This window comes from Mustela putorius, unplaced genomic scaffold (genome assembly GCF_011764305.1).
Source record: "Mustela putorius furo isolate JIRA1106 unplaced genomic scaffold, ASM1176430v1.1 tig00000580_pilon_pilon_pilon, whole genome shotgun sequence".
NCBI classification, from domain to species: domain Eukaryota; kingdom Metazoa; phylum Chordata; class Mammalia; order Carnivora; family Mustelidae; genus Mustela; species Mustela putorius.
Window position 1 is genome coordinate 14,595,502 of NW_025421423.1, and position 20,004 is coordinate 14,615,505.

Consider the following 20,004-nt stretch of genomic DNA (forward strand, 5'->3'; position numbering starts at 1 on the left):
GGACCCTGGGATCATGACCCAAGCCGAAGGCAGAGGCTTTAGCCCACTGAGCCACCCAAGCGCTCCAAGGCTCTAGTTTAAAAGAAAAAAAAAAGACTAGAATCTTTCACTGTTGAAATTTATCAAACAGCCATAATATGTCTAACCATGTGAGTGTATTTTTTCAGTATTTCATCGTTGCAACTGGTAGTTTATTTTAAACCTAGTTATCTATGAAACATTACTAAATGGTATAACCAATAAGCAACCTCCCAAGGACCTGGGGCATAACAGAAAGACATGCTTGCTGAGGGAAGATGCCGACAGCAACACAATAACACACCTTCCACAAGGTCAAAGCAGAACAGCAGCATGTTGGTCCAAAGCAAGGTTCCCATGAGAATGTTTGTTTCTGAGAAAATGTTCTGCCTCAGAACTTTTCACAAATGCTCTTGGGTCACCTCAATGTATTCTCCTCAGCTTATTTTCTCCATACTTTGAAGAATCTAACACTCAGAGAAATGCTATTTCTGTTGAATGGCTAGAAACTAAGTAAATCCATTCACTTTATCAGCAGATAAAAGGCACACCTGAGGGCTCGGACTTCTGTCACAGGACTCATCATTCCTTTGTCCAGAAGGCAAGGCAGAAGGACAGCAATGGTTCTCTGGCCAGCTGCTCCTTTGGCGGGGTCACACATTTTCACACAAACCTTACATATAACAGAGCAAAGAAATTAGTGAAACTGACCTCTTACCCAATAAAGCACTCATCTAACAAAATACTTTCTATTTCCCATAGCCATAGAAAAGAATAAGTGAATCAACTTTCCATGACACTTCCGGGAGAAACAACACCTAACAAGGAGTTGGGCAATGCCTTCCACTCTCTAAGCTTTGGTCTTGTCATTGGTGAGATGGGAAATAGTTGAAAAAGAAGTACGAACATTTATAAGAAAGCACTTCGCAGAAGGCTTAAGGTATTATCATCATCAAGAACTTTGGGTGGCAGCATAACACGGTGGCCAGAACGCAAATCGGGAATAAGAAACACCTGGATTCAAACCCGGTTTTTACTGCTTTCTAAGGATGTAATCCATGGCAGGCCCAGACAGCTAGAATGTAGGCATCCCAGAAATACCATAAAATCAAGTTCAAGTAAGAAACTAGTTTCAAAAAGCTTGCCAGCCTCATAAACATGCAAGGCAGCTGAACACAAAACCATAGCAGTAACAAGAGAAGAGGTAGCTGTGGGCTGGATCTAAATGACTAATGTGTTCTTCAGCGTCAAGTGCAAGTCATACCTTATGTAAAGGCCCACAGAAGCTGACCATATAAAGAGACCAGACATATTCTATGCTAAAAACCCTAGTATCCTAGTATAAAGGCACCTAGCTTGTCATTCACTGTGCGAACACTGAACTATAGCATGAAGCTGATTACTTCATGTCACTGCAATTCTATGTCAACTTATATGACAAAAAAAAAGTCATTGTCAACCTGGTCACAGACTGCCCTGCCCCACTTCACTCCCAAAGTTAAGATAAGAGTTTTCACCTTGCTCAGAGTTTTCAAAGCTAGTTCTGCAGCTTTCCGTACGGATTCCTAAAAATGGGGAAAAGTATGGCATGACAAGCATTAGTTTCATTCCCGTCCACCCCACAATGTGTATTTAACTGCCTATGTCTCTATATAGATTAGTGAAAAATCCTACTTTCAATACCAGCTAGAAAACAGTGCTTCATTAGGCTCCTCCCCCATCAAGGAACATATTATAATGGCCACATATTTTTTTTATGTATGACCTATTCTCACCTCTCAAAAATATGGCTATAAAGTATAACAGTTTAGGGGCACCTGGGTAGCACAGTTAAGTGCCCAACTCTTGGTTTCGACTCCGGTCAGGATCTCAGGGTTGGGAGACTGAGCCCCACATAGGGGCTCTGAGCTCAGCACAGGGTCTACTTGGGACTCTCTCTCTCTCTCTCTCTAACTGTGTCCCTCCCCCACACCCATCTCTCTTTCTCTCTATCTCCATCTCAAAAAGTAAGTAAATCTTTTTTTAAAAAATTATAACAGGTTAGAAACTAAATGTATTATAATGCAAACATATAAACATCTATGTAAGTATTCTAAAAGACTTCTAAAAATCTCTAATGAATAAAGCAAAAGGAAAAGGAAAGTAAAGTGCTTAATTCTAATGGTGAGATATCAAAATATCTAAAATTTAGATTGCCCAGGAAAAACTCAAAGGGATTGGTCATGTTACATGGGAATAACTGATCCAATTTATAAAACTGATCAAATAGAGGGTGCGTGGATTATTTCCAAACCGTTATCTGTCCTAATCAATAACATCATGAAATCTCTATTGAAAGATAAGGTATAGCCACCTTTAAAAAAAAAAAAAGGAAATTCAATTAAGATCTAAGGATACCCAACCTTGGAACATCACAGACACATCAAGACTCAAACTTTGGAAGGAAAACTATAGTCTCTTAAAATTGTCTGGAGAATGAATTTTGAAATATCCAATGTACATATTTTAACAATTATAGTTACTAATCAAAGTTATTCTATGAATAAATGCAGACTTATTTCTGTAATACCTTGATATCATCTTGTACCCGAAAAAGAGTTTCCCAAATTTCTGGAAGTTTATCAATGATGTCATCTAGAGGTCTTCCTCTCAATAAATCATTCAGAGCTAAACAGCTGAAAATAAACAATACAGTTTTCAAGTTTATGATCACGAAAGCTCCATCTTTACAATGAAACATTCATACCAAACAGGAATATGGATTCTGCCTATATTTCCAGTTCTTACCCTCCACTCCTAGACAGCAACACCTATTCTCTCCTTGGTGCCTCAAACACCCCAGATGCATGTGGCACTGACTTTCATCAGATGTCTGCATCTCGCAACTACAATACTACAGCCTCTTTGAGAGGATACATTATTTTTTATTTACCAGTATACCCCACGTAGCACATGTGGAGTATATAACAGGCACTGAATAAGTTATATAAATATATAAGTAAATGACACCCTACAAATTTATGACAGTATATATCTGAATGTCTACCAATTTAACAAGTGATCTTCTTTAATGCCATGCTTATATAAACTAAGACAATTTAGAAAACCACTGACTAGAGGAGTTTTTTTTTTTTTTAACAGTTTTAAATAGTTAAGTAGAGCGAACTCTCTAACCCAACCAAAAATACGCTTTTCAGTAGCACTAATTTGTTCATTTTGCATACAGTGTAAAGCTTGGAAATTTGAGGGGGGAAAAATCAGTTATATTTGACTAGTCTTCTATTTCCAAAAATGGTACCTGGATTCTCGAACTCGCCACATATTGCTGGTAAGGTTCTTGACCAAATCTTGAAGAATTTCCTTCAGATATTTATCCACCTAGTCAAAGAAAAAGGACAATATTTAAAATGTGAAATTCATCAACAGTCAAAATGTTAATCTCTCAACCATACTGACCATGTCTCTGTAGGTAATGCCTAAGTGTCTCCGGGTATCTCAGACCACAAGTCTCTCCCCACTCTGCTTGCTGACAGTTGCCAGAATGATGATTCTAAAGCACAAACTTGATTCTCCTGTCTTCCTCAGGGACACAAGAATAAAATCCAACCACCCAGGCATGGACACAAAGCCCTCTGATCTAGCTCCAACCTAGCTCCAAAGGTATCATGTACTATCGTACCTTTATTCCTTGATACATAGTACCTCTCCCTGCAATCCCCCACCCTCTCTTGCTCACCTGGCTAATTCCTACTTGTCCTTCAAGATTTAAATCAGGAGTTGCCTCATGGAGAAGACTGGCCTGCTCTCCTCTGTTCCCACAGCACCTTCCTAAGCATGTCGTATCAGACCGTATACAACTACACTGCTCCATCACATCGAGACCCCAAGGACAAGGAGAGTGTCTGACTTGTCTTCATATCCCAGGTAACATGTAGTGTCTGGCACATAAAGAAGTATTATGACGGCTCAGAACAAAAGGTGAGTTGAATCTTTTAAGCCTGTTTTGTTTGGATATACACTTAGCAAATCTGGTAATAACAATTACCTGAGGATAGGCTCAGTTTTTATATTGATCTGAAGGACCTCGAAACTCAAGGCTTGGGGCACCTGGATGGCTCCGTGGGTTAAGTGTCTGACTTTGGCTGTGGTCATGGTCTCAGGATCCTGGGATCTAGTCACCATGGGCTCCACACTCAGGAGGGAGTCTGCTTCTCCCTCTGCCCCCGCCTCTCCTCTGCCCCTCCCCCTACCTGTGTGCACACTCTCTCTCTGAAAATATAAATAAATAAAATCTTTTAAAAAAAAGAAAAAAATTTAAAGATTTTCCACTTTTTACTCATACAGATAGGAAAGTTTTGTTATCCTCACTTATCTGTAAGAAAAGCAAGACAGAGAAGTAAATGACTCACCTAAGATTTAACAGACTGCTATCTTCCTATGTCCAGTTTTCTACACACTCCACAGCAGTCTCAGCCACGCTTCCACACTACCTTATCTATCCACCGACAAAAACCAATCTCATCTATGTCCTTTCACTCATAAGGAGAGGATACGCCTATCTCAAGAGCCTCCGCCTGTGCACCAGACTCAGATCTGTACATTTAAGTGGCCTAGGAGATCCTGACTGACCCAACAGTACCAAATACTCTCCTGGGGCCTTCAAAGCTGAACCCTCAAGTGCCCATCACCCTGACCAGGGGCACACTCAACCTGACACCAAACTGAAGAAGAAGAAGAGCCACATCATGAGCAGGGACTGCAAAGATAAGGTATGGATCATGGAGTTTACTTAAAGTCAACTCTGAAGTCACTAAAGAATTTTAACCCAAAATGGCACAATCCCATTTTTTTTTTTTTAAATCACTTTTACTGCCGATTAAATAAAGGCAGACAAAGAAAAGAGAAAGATGACACCATGTTCACCAGGAAAGAAGATCGTGGGTTCAAGGGATACTTTGGCAGCAGAATCAACAGAATTTGCTACTGGAAATAACTGAAAGTAGGGGCACAACAGACCAAAATCAAGAAGGTATCAAGTTTCCTGGCATGGGTAAATGGATGAATGTTGAGAAGAGTAGGGAAAGTCCCGTTCTAGACATGTCAAGTCAAAGGTATCATGAAACAACATCCAGATGGAGAGAAGAAGCAGGCAGCTGGACGTGCAGGTCAGGAACGCCAAGTCACGTCCGGGCGGACAGTCTGCGGCTGGGAACCATCACAATTAAGATGCCATTTACAGGGGTGCCTGGGAGGCCATCGGTTAAACAGCTGCCTTCAGCTCAGGTCATGATCCCAGGGTCCTGTGATCGAGCCCCGCAACAGGCTCCCTGCTCAGTGGGGAGTCTGTGAACCCGCTTCTCCCTCTCCGTCTGCCTGCCACTCTGCCTCCTTGTACTTTCTATCTCTCTGCCAGATAAATAAATAAAATCTTAAAAAAAAAAAAAAGTTGCCATTTATATTCACAGGAACTGCTGACCTCAAAAGATAAAGTTGGGAGAGTGAAAGGTACTCAGAGGCAACCCTTGAGAAACCTTACCCTCTACAAGTGGAATCAAGTATGACAAGCAGCCAGGTAAGAGAAAACCAAGAGAGGAAACCATACATGGTAATCGCCTGTTTCCTTGTCTAGCTCCTCAACAAAGTGAACTCCTTGAAGGCAGAACTGTGACCTGTTTTCCACTCTATGGACAGCACCCATTGACACAGTATTCCATTCGTGTGAATATCCTGTCACTTCCTTAGCCAGCCACCCCACGGACATTTAGTTTATTTCCATTTTTGAGATTTTAATAAATGTTGCCAGGAGTATCTTTGACATCTTGAAAGAAAGGAAAAAGCAAGGAATCAAAGAAAGCTTCTTTGTTTAAACAAGTAAGCATATGAAGCACAAAGAAAGATGAGCATTGGGTTTAAATCCCATGTGTAATCTTGGCCAACGGTTTCCAGATACTTGCCGTTGATTTGTCTGTGACCAGTGCATTCCAAATACTCGTCATGGCCTGTCGGATGCCCAAGTTGGGGTCAAACTGGTAACGGTAAAGACGAGGAACTAGCTGAGGCAGAAAAGGAGCCAGCTGCTCTCCAGCTCTGGTGGCAATCACGTTAAAACCAAAAGCAGCACCCTAAAAAAATAAGATGCTGCTGAAGTGACTCAGATACAACTACTTTGGCAAAATGTTAACACAGTAAATCCATGAAGATCATAAAATTCTCCCCCCAGACTTGTCCCTGAGTGTCCCAGCTTTAGCCGTAACAGTGGCCATGTGGTGGTCTGGTTTTCTCTAATCCCAGGCTTTTACAAAACCTACTGCATATCAATCACCACGGTCAGCCAACGTAGCAGGTTTAGTTTGGAAGTGAAAAATAAAAACCGTTCAGTGACAGCAACTTACCTTCCTCGAGTTCCACATTGCATGATGGTTGGCTAAATTCATAAATTTATACACCAGATCTGGCTGACTGAGATCACTTGCCAGAGAACAAAGCTCCTTGTAAGTAGAGAGGCCCTGGCTTGGAAACAAACAAACAGAAAATATCCAATGTATCTCTCTGTCTCCAGCCTAGTAAAAGTTATGTCGCCAATACCAATATTAGGGAGACATTTTTAAATTATGTTCTCAATCTCATCCACCGAGGAAGAGAATGCGTTGACAGGAATATAAGAAGTCACCTAGTTCAATTACTGACAAGGCGAGGTAAGTGACCTGAAGGCCCCTGGGACTCCTACCAAGGTGGAGCCCTCATCCTGCCCTAGCACCCCCACACCACCAGGAGGCAGCTTAGTAATTCCTTGTTACCTTCTGCACCAATCTCTCTCAGAATCAGGAAAGTCCCTTAAACACAACTTGTATCATCCCTAAGTCTTCTCGAAGCTACAGCACCCCAGTCATTTTTAAGTTCTTATTTTAATTCCAGTTAGTTGACATAGTGTTGTATTAGTTTCAGGTGTACAACATAGTGATTCTACTTCTACACATCACTGGTGCAACACAAGTGCCCGCCCTGATCCCCATCACCTATCTCACCCAGCCCGCCAGGTCCCCACTGGTGACCATCGGTTTGTTCTCTATAGTTAAGAGTCTTCATCTTGGTTTTCCCTCTCTTTTTTCCCATTTAATCATATTTTGTTTCTTAAATTCCACATGTGAATGACATCATACAGAATTTCTCTTTCTCTGACCTATTTCCCTTAGCATTATAATCCTAGCCTCATCCATGTTGTTGGAAACGGCACGACTTCTTTTTTATGTCTGAAAAATTGTGTGTGTGTGTGTGTGTGTGTGTGTGTACACACATCAGATCTTCTTTATCCATTCATCTATCCCAGTGAACAGTTAGGCCACTTCCGTATCTTGGCTATTATAGATAATGCTGCTATGAACATAAGGGCACCTGTAGTCCTCTGAATTAGTATTTTTGAACTCTTTGGATAAATACCCAGTAGTATGGTTGCTGGATCACAGGTAGCTCCATACTTAACTTTATGAGGAACCTCCATACTGTTTTCCCCAGTGACTGCACCAGCTGGCATTCCCACCAATAGTATAAGAGGGTTCCTTTTTCTCCACATCCTTGCCAGCACCTGTTGTTTCTTGTGCTGTTGAGTTTAGTCATTCTGACAGGTGTGAGATGACAACTCATTGTAGTTTTGATTTACATTTCCCTAATAAGTGAGGCTGAGCATCTTTTCATGTGTGTCGGGGCCATCTGTGTGCCTTCCCTGGAGAAATATCTGTTTATGACTTCTGCCCATTTTAAATTAGGTTGTTTTTTGGGGTGTTGAGTTGTATCTGTTCTTTATATATGTTAGGTACCAACCCTTTATCAGATAAGTCATCTGCAATTATCTTCTTCCATTCCATAGGTTGCCTTTTAGTTTGTTTTTTTTTTTAAAGATTTTATTTATTTATTTGACAGAAATCACAAGTAGACGGAGAGGCAGGCAGAGAGAGAGGAGGAAGCAGGCTCCCCGCTGAGCAGAGAGCCCGATGCGGGACTCGATCCCAGGATGCTGGGATCATGACCTGAGCCGAAGGCAGCGGCCTAACCCACTGAGCCACCCAGGCGCCCCGCCTTTTAGTTTTGTTGACTGTTTCCTTTACCATGCCAAAGCTTTTTATTTTGATGTAGTCCTCAGAGTTTATTTTTGCTTTTGTTTCCCTTCCCTCAGGAGACATATCTAGAAAGAAGTTGCTTTGGCTGATGTCAAAGAGGATACTGCCTGTATTCCCTTTCAGAATTTTTATGGTTTCAGGTCTCATATTAGACCTTTAATCCTTTTTGACTTTATTTCTGTGGAAGGGATAAGAAAGTGGTCCACTTTCATTCTTTTGCATGCTGTTGTTCAGTTTTCCCAACACCATTTGTTGAAGAAACTATCGTTTTCCTATTGGATATTCTTTCCTGCTTTGTCAAAGATTAATTGACCATAAAATAACAGGTTTCTGGATATTCTCTCCTGTTCTGTTAATACATGTGTCTATTTTTGTGCCAGTACCATCCTGTTTTGATTACTATAGCTTTGTAATACAGCTTCAAGTCTAGAAGTGTGATGTCTCTGGGCTTCATTTTCTTTTTCAAGATGGCTCTGGCTATTCAGAGTCTGTTGTGAGTCCATACAAGCTGTAGGACTGCAGCACGCAATCTTGAGAACGCCTTCTGAGTCCTATTAACTTTCCTCTGAACAAATAATATTTACTCAAATACCAGATCATTTGTATTAGTTATTCTTTGAAAAGAAAGCACTTTTTAAAAACTCAGAAAAAGTCTACAGGGAGAGTAAATGGAACAAAAATAATTTTCTATGTGGAAATAGTGAGCTATGGGAGAAAGTCAAGGAAAGAACAAACAGCTGCTCTCTGGCTTTGCAGACAGTACGGAAGCAGGGCTCTACGTGACACCACAGCAAAGCCCAGCCAGCTGCACAGTCTGACCTGAGGGTGTTTAGAGGAAAACCATCAGTGTAGCCACAATAGAATAATGATAAGATAAAGGAGGTAAGGCTCTAGGAATTAATTTGAAGTGCTAAATTGATGAACCCCACAATATCCACCAGAGCTGCCCCCTAAAAACCAAGGTGCAGCCGATGCCGAGCTGTGCTGCCAGGCGGCCCCTCATGACTCAGCTGGCTGGGAGCTAGTGGAACAGCCCCCAGTCCAAGGACCGGTCCTCCCCTAGAACAGCTTACCACCAATGGCTAGTCACTCAGGGAATATAAAGCCTAATGAGGGGACATGTTCTAGGGGTCAGCATCTGCTTAAGTGCTGGCAGCAGGTCAGCTCCTCCTCAGGCCATCGGGCCTCTCCTGCCTCCTCAATCCCCCAGGTGATGAGCCTGGGGCATTCTTCAGGCAGCTTCCAGCAGACAAAACTCTACCTCAGAGTCTGTTTCCCAAGAACCCCAATCTGAGACACTGTGCTTTCTCCACAGAAATGTTCTTCTTCAACTAACAAATATCTCCTAGGAGGGTGGAAATCAGTGTCATGTGTGCCTGTTCACAGACTGAAGGTGTTACTGATGACTGATCAGTGGGTTTGGCACACTTACCCATCGGGTGTTTTGCCAAGGCTTCCCCCTTGAAATACCACGGTCTCCCCAGAAACTTCATGTTTAGCTCTAAAGTAAAACAACAGTTAAGACTTTGTATCAGCCTCAAATTTTTCATACCAGCATTCAACTAATTGATTCATTTCTCTTATAGACTGACAAAATCAAACTCCACAGCAAGAATGCCATAGCGCAAGATGTAAAAGTCAACTAAGTCCTTTCCAGTCAGCCTGAGAATTCAGATGAACAAAAGAGATGTAAAGACATTCCACATCAATTTAAACTGAATTAAATGTGGTCAGCCATTAAAAACTATCCTCCCTGCAAGGCAGGCAACATAAAGCAGTAACCAATTACAAGAATGACTGCCCCTCTCATCCTCTTCACAAGTCAGACTCTGAAAGACATGCAAGCTTCCCCTCTACATCTCCATTTTCCTGACTAAATTAGCCAACAGCATTTACGGTATTATTATAATCCAAAGCCTTGATTGTCCTGAGATCATTCAACTTTCAAAGCTTGACCTACTGGCCTATTTCTGAACAGTAGTTTGGTTTACTTCACTGCACTGTCTAAACAGTATACACTGAATAATTAAACTGCTACCCACCACATAACAATCACTGACTTGGATCTACAGACTTAATAAACAGGAACATCAAATGCTGAATTTTCCTTCTTCCACTACATATTCTCAGTATTTACAAACCTTGTTGTATGTGTTTAAATCTGAAATGGACAAGTTTACTGTACCTTTTGCCAGTCATAAGCGTCTCCACGAGGGTAGAAACCAATTCCTGCTGGTCTTGCTCATTGCCCAGTTCATACACCAACCCAAGGCCCTTTGAAGCAACGTCTTGGCTAAGTTCTGCACAAAAGTCAGACAAAATAGTATTATTTTAAGAAAAACGTGTCTTCTGACCATTGTCGTATTTCTTTTTAAAATTGTAGTAGAAATCCAAAATGATATCTCCAAGTAAAGACATGAAAACAGAATCAATCTGCCTGTTTTGTTAAAACGTATTATGTCACCTCACAGTGGACATGGCACCAAAGATCCCTGTAAATAAGAATTCACAAAAGATCCAACTCACAAATCAAGTCAACCCTGCTGGGCCTTAATGCTCTATGAACTACAAGTCACACGCATAAAAAGTACAAGAATCTCACAGATTTGATATACCCACCTCCAATTTTTTTTAAATAAAAAGTCAATATAAGACTGTATGTTTAAGACAATTTATAAAACAAAGCTACTATTTAACTGTCTAACACATTTGCTCTCTCCTGGTTTACATCACAAAGAGGAAAGGAACAAGAAACAGAAAGAAGCTATTATTTATATATATTAACATTAAAGAAGGCCTTCACATTATTTTTTTTTTCATTTTCCATCTTTTTTAATTTAAATTCAATTAACATATAGTGTATTATTAGTTTCAGAGGCAGAGATCAGTGATTCATCAGTCTTATATTACACCCAGTGCTCATTACATCCCATGCCCTCCCTAATGTCAATCAGCCAGTTACCCCATCCCCATACCCCTCCCCTCCAGCGATCCTCAGTCAACTCCATTTTTAAATGCAAAACTAAGGAACATGATCTAATTAATCAAATCAACCAAAAGACTAGACTTTCCTGTGTTCTTTCCTTTATGTTCATTAATCTAGATTTTTTAAAATTTAAAACACAAGCTTAATTAAGTTTGGGAATCAAATATTTATCAATAACTTACCATCATTTTCTGACAAAACAGAAACAAATGCACTCTGAATTTCTTTAAGGTGAGACTGAAAGAAAAAAACAGGTGTTTAGAACACAAAAGCTACTGTCTTGGAAGATAAGAAAGAATAAGAATCTCCTCTTGGGGCATACAACACCTCATAAGACTCTTCTGACCTGAGAGAGCCACATGCCCTATTATGCTCCGTCTGAAGTCAGCCAATTCACCTGAAGGTTGCAGACTTACAGGAAGTCTAATGTGTACTCTCAGCCTTCCCATTCTGATAGCCTGACCTTATGCCTTCAAGTTCAGAATCATCTTCCAGCCAATGTACATCTGGCTGCCATCCTTCATGCACAGCTTCTTTCAAAATAACTGTTACAGGCTAATAGCCCTCACTATCAGCACGGGCCCTCATCTTCATACACTTGCTTCCCTACTGCCTTTTAGTCATAAATACTTCAAAGATGGTTCCCAACAGGGTCAAGCACATTTCTAGTGTGGCTTACCTTCACTTCTTTATGGGTACTTAGCTTCCTCACAAGAGAAAGGAGCCAGATGCAGGCCGCTTGCCTCACGTGTGGGTTGGGGCTGACGATATGTTTATTTAAAATCACATCCAATACCCAGGGGACCACATCATTCACTTTGGCTCCTGTGGGGGGAAAAGGGATGATAAAATCAATTCAAATAAATGAAAAGAGTATCCTGAAAAATTAGATTTTCATGCAACAATCCTAGAACATACTCAGGTCTAAAAGGTTAAGGTGTTTAGGTCACTGAAGGAACTGATAATCATCCATTTCAGAAGCGCAAGACATACGAGACCACAGGACCCATACATAACATGTCAGAAACTACACACTCCCTCACCCACGCGGTCACTGAAGCCAGCGCACCCTCACTGCAAAGGGACATGGAGCGCGAGCAGAAGACCTGAGGCTTCACTGTGATAAATGTGAATAAAGGATGACAGGACACGTGACTTGGAAATGTAACTATGCCTCGACTTCTGAAACGGGCTACGTGCCCCGAGCCTCTGGGAAAGAGCACAAGTTTGAAGGGAACACACCACTAACTCCCTTGCTTCCCAAAGAACTAAAAAAAGAAGTTCTCATTCATTTTGTCATGTTCACTCTCCTTTAACCAACTATTTTTCTTGACTGAACCAAACTGGTAAGACATCTATAAATAGCTAAGAAAGAGTTAAAATGGAACGCATGAATTTTTTTCTTTTGCCTCAAATGTGGTAACAAGCCCAGAAAGGGTTCCTTGAGGACCAGGAGAGGATTAGCTGAGCAGGAAGGTACCAGCAGGGGGTGTGTATTCTTCTTCCGTCACCAGCCAGGCGTCCCGGGCAGCCACAGAGCTGGTTCCGATGGCCGCACTGGTGATGGCTTCCCCGATGGTGAACTGCAGCTCTATCTGCTTGGCCTGCAACAACGGAAACAGCAGCCATGAGTCACAGAGAACATTTCCCAAAAACATCCACTTCCACAAAAAGGCTGTCTCAGATCTTGTCTGTCAACATGCTCTTTTTCCTCTTTTGCCTGGATTGCTCTCAACTAACCTGGTGGAGTGCGGTGGGGGGTGGGGAGGGGTGGGGGTGGGGAAGAGTGGGAAACGGAGAATGTAAGAAAGACCTGAAGATCTTTTTCCAACCTCACGATGCCCTCTTCACACTCCGCAGAGCCACTAAGCACGGATTTTTAATATCTGGAGGAAAAGGGTATGGACTGAAGCCACACAGATCTCAGGGCAAATTCTTATCTGTCTCTCACCAGCTACATACACTTCTTTAAACCAAGCCTCAACTTTCTAACACGGGCCTGATACCATCACCCACCTCGCCAGGCTGTAAGGAGGACAGGAGGGTAACGTACATAAAGCTTCCAGCGGACACCAGGTATGTGACAGCGGTGCAATGAACAGCAGCCATTACACTTTATTACTACCTCCTCTGCGCACTGTTAAATTACACGGTGTCTGCGAGCTACTCTCCAGGGGTTCCGGTAAAAGACAAAATGTTGTAAAAATGGTAAAATTTGATAAATCTGGAGAAAAGCATATAGAAGTTCAGAGATCCATGAAGAGCTGGCGAGCTTCAACAGCACATTAATAATCCAAATGAGAACAGGAGTTCTTCATGCTATTCTTAAACTGCACTATGAGTTTGAAATCATTTCAAACATCAGATATTAAGAAAATTCTATATAGTATATCCTCAAATTTTTAAAATGTTTTTTGAGAAAGGGAGGCAGAGACAGCATGCAGAGTGGGGGAGAGAGGAAGGAAGGTGGGGCAGTGAGAGAAGGAAAAAGACGACCTCAAACAGGTTCCACACCCAGCTCAGAGCCCAGTGTGGGGGTTCACCTCATGACTCTCAGATCACGACCTGAGCCAAAATCAAGAGTTGGGCCACTTGACCAACTGAGCCACCCAGGCAACCCTCAGTACTTTTGTTTTAAAGATTTTATTTATTTATTTGTAGAGAAAGAAAGAGCACAAGCAGGCAGAGGGGCAGGCAGAGGCAGAGAGAGAAGCAGGCTCCCCACTGAGCAAGGGGCCTGATGTGAGACTCGATTCCAGGACCCTGGCATCATGACCTGAGCCCAAGGCAGTGGATTAACCGACTGAGCCACCCAAATGTTCCCCTCAGACTTTTTTTCATTTGGTTTAGAAATTTTGACACGTTAGGAGCGCCCGGGTGGCCCAGTCAGTTAAGCATCTGCCTCCGGCTCGGGTTATGACTCCAGGATCATGGGATTGAGCCCTGCATCAGTCTCCCTACTCACTGGGGAGCCTCCTTCTCCCCTCTCCCCACTGCTTGTGCGCATGCTCGCTTGCTCTCTCTCAAATAAATTTTTTTAAAAAAGCAAAAAAATTTTGACATGTTTCACAGGCATGAGGCATTCAACATGGAATTGGACCTGTCTTAGTTCCCTTTGGCCTTTTCCTCTGTTTAATATAAACTGGAAAACAACTAAGAATCTGGGGACTAAGAAGAGAATAAAGAGCAGAGAGTTCCCACGAGAAGCACGGGAACAGTGACCTCTGAGAGAACGCTACCAAGCACACAGACCACAGTGCAGCCGGCCACTCTAGGACTGATCTAGCTCGATCAACTCAATGCCCTCATTTCTCGATGAGGTGTCACGTTCTACCACCAGATGCTTCCTACTCTGAGGAAAAAGAATTTCAGGGCTTCAGTTCTACAGTTTCCCTGGTCAAAAACTTCTTTGGAAATTCTAAGCAGAGAAAAGTTATGTCAACACAGAGAATCCTAGAGTAAGGATGCATTTTATGTGCCTGTTTTCAAATGTTTTCCTTTCATCTTCTTTAAAAACGTAGGAGAGAGATGGAGTTCTTCTAGTTTTATTTAAATAAATGAAGCATTGGGGCCCCTGGGTGGCTCAGTTGGTTAAACATCCGACTCTTGATTTGGGCTCAGGTAATAGTCTCAGGGTCGTGAGATGGAGCTCCAAGTTGGGCTCTCCGCTGAGCATGGAGCCTGCTTTAGATCCTCTCTCCCTCTCTCTGTCCCTCATCATGTGCACGCACATGCATGCTCTCTCTAAAAAGATAAATTAAGAAAGAAATAAGATCAGAAAGCAAACACTATAAGCTTCTCCCCAAGTGGTTATAATGTCAATGACGCCCAGGGAGAACCTGATGTGTGTATAATTCATTCTCAAAAAATTCACATTAGGGGCGCCTGGGTGGCCCAGAGGGTTAAGCCTCTGCCTTTGGCTCAGGTCATGGTCTCAGGGTCCTGGGATCGAGCCCCGCATCAGGCTCTCTGCTTGGTAGGGAGCCTGCTTCCTCCTCTCTCTCTGTCTGCCTCTCTGCCTACTTGTGATCTCTCTCTCTGTGTCAAATAAATAAATAAATAAATAAATAAATAAAATTCACATTAAAAATACTAGATTATGATTCCAGAGACCTGGATCCTAACCCTGGCTCTGTCACTCAGCGGCCTTAGTCCTCAACTCCAACCTTTTTCCTGCCTCCCACCTCCCACTCTCTTTCTCTCTCAAATAAACAGATGAAAAAAATCTTTTAAAAAATAAAAATAAAATCTCACAGCATGCAGAACTCTAGCTAAAAAATGCCTCTGGTGTGAATAACTAACAATCAGATAGCAATATAAATACCTCCACAGAATCCATCAGACCTTGCAAGAGGAGTTTCTGGTGAGGAAAATCTCCATCCCCAACTGGAAAATATCCCAGTGTTTGAATCGCCCGTTCTTTCATCTAGAAAACCAGAGAATGTTTTTTTGTTTTTTTTAAAACAAAGTATGTACCAGCTTTATCCCAGACCAGTGTTTCTGAAACACTGTTTCTGCCCTCCCTACCACTGAGATGACAGGAAGGGCAGTCTGTCTAAAGCACTTATGCATGCAAGTATTTTTTAAAATATCCAATTTTACAGAATTATGTGTGTAAGACATTGGAGGCAGAAAGACATAAAACTGAGTTCCTTAAGGGTCCATGGCTGCAAAAGAAGAAGGAAAGCCTTTAATGAGGTTTATTATCCATCAAACCATTTATAAATGTAGATTCTGGGCCCAGAGGACCCAAGATCAAATCAGAGCTTAATCATGTTATTAGCAGCCTTTACAGGTGTGTGATCTCGGGCAAGTTGTCCCACTCTCTGCAACTCCATTTCATCATCTGGGAAAAGAGAGATGACAAGCATACCTATTTCACTAAACCTTCTGGAGAGTTCCATTAATTTATATATATGAAGCACTGGGCATATGCCTGACACATTACAAGTGTTCAACAGTGGCTGGTGATCACTAATTAGTGAACAATAGCTAACAAAAACTACAGTGTGATATTCTCAGGAAGTTTTAAACAGTACCTAGATCAAGAATAGAATTATGTATTTATTAAATGTGTAATAAACTGATTTATCCACTCATTAAATCATGTTATATTTCTTTTTTTTTTTTTTTCAAAGATTTTATTTATTTATTTGACAGACAGAGACCACAAGTAGGCAGAGAGGCAGGCAGAGAGAGAGGAGGAAGCAGGCTCCCCGCTGAGCAGAGAGCCCGATGCGGGGCTCGATCCCAGGACCCTGGGATCATGACCTGAGCCGAAGGCAGAGGCTTAACCACTGAGCCACCCAGGTGCCCCAAATCATGTTATATTTCAACACTGAAATACTCCGATCACAAATATGTTTTAAAGTTTATGAAAATGTTTATCTGAGACTAAAAATGATAAACGTCCTTCTCTTCAGATATTACTCACACTGCTTCCTAACACCCAGACTTAAAACCATTTTTGCTGGGGTGCCTGGGTGGCGCAGTGGGTTAAGCCACTGCCTTCGGCTCAGGTCATGATCTCAGGGTCCCGGGATCGAGTCCCGCATCGGGCTCTCTGCTCAGCAGGGAGCCTGCTTCCCCCAATCTCTCTCTCTCTCTCTCTCTCTCTCTCTGCCTGCCTCTCTGCCTCCTTGAGATCTCTCTCTCTCTCTCTGTCAAATAAATAAATAAATAAATAAAATCTTAAAAAAAAAAAAAACATTTTTGCTGTCAGAGGTTAAGATTTAGATTTGGTCTAAAATTACAAAAGTGTTAACAACTATTTAACACTTTATTATGCACTTTTGCATGACAGAAGAGTTACCTGATGCAGCTGGTTCTTTACCCAAATCCTAGCAGTTATGGGCCTACACTGGAACAACTGGGCCAAATGGCACGCGCACAGAGGTCGCCCACAAATCACTCCTCACTCAAAACTAAACAGTCACCTCGACTTCATCATTTTTTTCCCCCACAGTAAATCCTTCCTCCAGCTGCACTGTCATCTATCCTCATTACAACTGCATTTTTGCTCATTTATATATCTATGAAAAGAAAGAATTTCAGAAGAAGGGAGAAAAAGGACTTACCTTATTTGTTTCTTTACTAGAGGGTATTCTATTCAGTAAGCTCTCTACAAGATGCAATTTGGTGAAGCCAGATCCCTCACTGGGAATGGGGAGGGGACCGTTTCTGCCAATTTCACCCAGGGCTGTACAGGCAGCAATGGCTAGGAGGGGAGACGTACTGTCCAAAAACGAGCCTGGAAGCACAGGAGACAAGACTGAAAAGAAGACACCCTTGCTCTTGGGGTCTGGGACGAGCAGGAAGGGACCCAAGACTGTCTTAGAGACGGCAAAACAAAGTCAAAGTCTACATTTTCTTCTAACTGGTAATTTGCTAACATTCAGTCAGTAATAAAAACCACGTGGGAACAAGGCAGAAAGCACTTGTTTAAGGTGTTTAAGGATTTTCCCATAATGCCATCATCTCTGTCATATAGAAACAGAGGAAGAAACATACCAAAAATCTAGAGTACTTTCATTGTTATTAAAAACACAGAACTTATGCACCATGAAGCAAAGTTTTGTCAAGACCTGTGCCTTCAAAGTGCAATACTGTAGAAAGAAACTAAAATGCTGTAAGAAATCTGAACCCAGGGGCACCTGGGTGGCTCAGTGGGTTAAAACCTCTGCTTTCAGCTCAGGTCATGATCCCAGGGTCCTGGAATCGAGCCCCGCATCGGGCTCTCTGCTCAGCAGGCAGCCTGCTACCCCCGTCTCTCTCTGCCTGCCTCTCTGTCTACTTGTGAGCTCTCTCTGCCAAATAAATAAATAAAATCTTTAAAAAAAAAAAAAAAAAAAAAGGAAATCTGAACCCAACTCCAGTCAGCACAAGCACAGCAAGTACCTATGGTCTCCGTGGCGCTCTGAATGAGCTCCTCCTGCTCCGGCAGAAAGTCGCCATCTGTCTCCAGGTCTTGCTGCTCTGCCATCCTCATTTTCTTTTTGGCCAAGTATCTTCCTACCGTGAATCCCAGTGCAAGCAAGGATCCATGCTGTATCTCTGGGCTCTGAAGTTAACCACACAGTACCTCTGTCACTCTCTCATACATGCAAGAACACACTGAAATAACGGTATGTTTAGGACAGTCATCTCTCCAAAAAGACATAAGACCAGAGAACAAAGTGATCATCTGAGATTCTACTGAATGCTAATGAACCTAGAGTTTCCAACACTCAAGGCTTCTGCGAAGGCAAGCTGAGTCCTGACTCACTTGAAGTAATTCCCTAAACCCACACCCACTCCAAGTCTGGGTGAAGGGACTCTCCTACCTGCTCCCTGCAGCACCCACACTGTCTTCTAGCTTGGAGCACTTACGTAACTATGCTACCATAATTTTCAAGCATGATTTCTCCCTACCACCCTATAGCCAAAAAAAATACAATGAGCAGATACGATTTCTAATTTTTAAAACCCCTAAACACCAAGTAGAGGTTTGACTATTGGAAAGCACGTGTTTCCCTGACACAACAGGCTCGGTGACAGGTGCACTAGATGGGGAAGGAAAAAGGAACTAAGATTTCCGAGCACCTGGTAGTACGAGGGATCCTCGTGTATTCACTCCCCACTGTATTCCTAGCACTGAAAACGGTGCCGATCAGACACAAGGCATTCACAGTTGCTGAATGGACTAAATGAGTCAATGTATTTTCTATCTCACTTATTCTTCACCATCATAAAAGTTCCTTTTAAGAAATGAGAACACAAAAACTAAAAACATAGCAGATGCTTTTGGAAGGCACTCCCATTTCCCACAAAAAAGAATGAAGACAAAACTGGTAACATACATGATTGTCTTTTGTGGTCTTTATAAGCTGTTCTATCATTGACTTCAACTCGCTCCCCGACACTGTAGATACCACCACGGAATAAAACAATGCCGCCAGTTCACGCATCTCTTCTTTACTGCTATTCATCAGACTCTGAGTGGGGTAGAAAAACAAACATATCCGTGATATACAATCATCTTCGTACAGACATCATCTGACATCTAAAATCGAAAGAACAAATGATATGTTGTATTGCTCGATCTATTGGTATCTGTGAGAAAATAAAATAAGCTGCTTCAAAATAAAATAAGAGCTGAATTATATACCCAAGTCTTCTGTGCATTTTCACCAAAAACACAAAATATAAAACAGAATCAAAGCACAGATGATCTAAATCAGAGGTCAATAAATGCTTTCTGTAAAGGGCCAAGGGGGCTCTGTAGACCACATGGTCTCTGTGGCAAAAACTCCATCCTACCACTGTCAGGCAAAAGCAGCCACAGACAATCGAGAAATGAAAGGGGTATCTGTGTTCCAATAAAACTTTATGGACACTAGAATTCTCACGTCTTCTGATTGTTTTTGAACCATTTAAAAACGAAAACCATTCTTAGCTTAAAGGCCAAACAAAAACAGGAGGCAAGGCAGATTTGGTACATGGACCACAGCTTGATGACCCCTGATCTACATGATCAAGTCAAAAAATGGGCAATCATTTTACAATCAGCAAATATTCACAAGGAATAAAAAATCCTTTTTAAATCCAAAACAATTTTATGAAACTGGATTTTCCAAAAAAGCACATAACTCACACCTCTTGGTATATGACACTCGTGCTTTCACACTAAGGGGTAATCTGCTCATTTTACCATCATTCAAGCTCCACTTTCCAAAAAGAACTGCATTATGCAGCCCAAGAAGTATATGAAAGTGTGTGAGCCACACCTGTACTAAAAAGAATTTTTCACTGTTTATGTGAAATTCAAATTTAACGGAGAATCTTTTCTTTTTATTCACTAAACCTGGCAATGCTTTTGGTGTGACCATGAGGCAGGAACACTTCCTA

General features: G+C 41.8%; 1 protein-coding gene across 6 annotated transcripts in view; it reads right to left on the bottom strand.

The window, feature by feature from the left end:
* Positions 1 to 20,004, bottom strand: part of ECPAS (Ecm29 proteasome adaptor and scaffold) — a 98,150-nt gene that overhangs the window by 17,621 nt on the left and 60,525 nt on the right. For all 6 annotated transcript variants that reach the window (XM_045081698.1, XM_045081697.1, XM_045081696.1 and 3 more), the window contains 15 exons: positions 18,957 to 19,091; positions 18,016 to 18,178; positions 17,196 to 17,368; positions 15,443 to 15,544; positions 12,599 to 12,722; positions 11,798 to 11,943; positions 11,301 to 11,355; positions 10,318 to 10,432; positions 9,565 to 9,633; positions 6,411 to 6,528; positions 5,973 to 6,140; positions 3,317 to 3,396; positions 2,588 to 2,693; positions 1,536 to 1,583; positions 570 to 691 (listed from right to left, as the gene is read on the bottom strand). In XM_045081698.1, the coding sequence (XP_044937633.1) occupies positions 570 to 691; positions 1,536 to 1,583; positions 2,588 to 2,693; positions 3,317 to 3,396; positions 5,973 to 6,140; positions 6,411 to 6,528; positions 9,565 to 9,633; positions 10,318 to 10,432; positions 11,301 to 11,355; positions 11,798 to 11,943; positions 12,599 to 12,722; positions 15,443 to 15,544; positions 17,196 to 17,368; positions 18,016 to 18,178; positions 18,957 to 19,091 (1,724 nt within the window). The remainder of the gene's footprint in view (positions 1 to 569; positions 692 to 1,535; positions 1,584 to 2,587; positions 2,694 to 3,316; positions 3,397 to 5,972; positions 6,141 to 6,410; positions 6,529 to 9,564; positions 9,634 to 10,317; positions 10,433 to 11,300; positions 11,356 to 11,797; positions 11,944 to 12,598; positions 12,723 to 15,442; positions 15,545 to 17,195; positions 17,369 to 18,015; positions 18,179 to 18,956; positions 19,092 to 20,004) is intronic.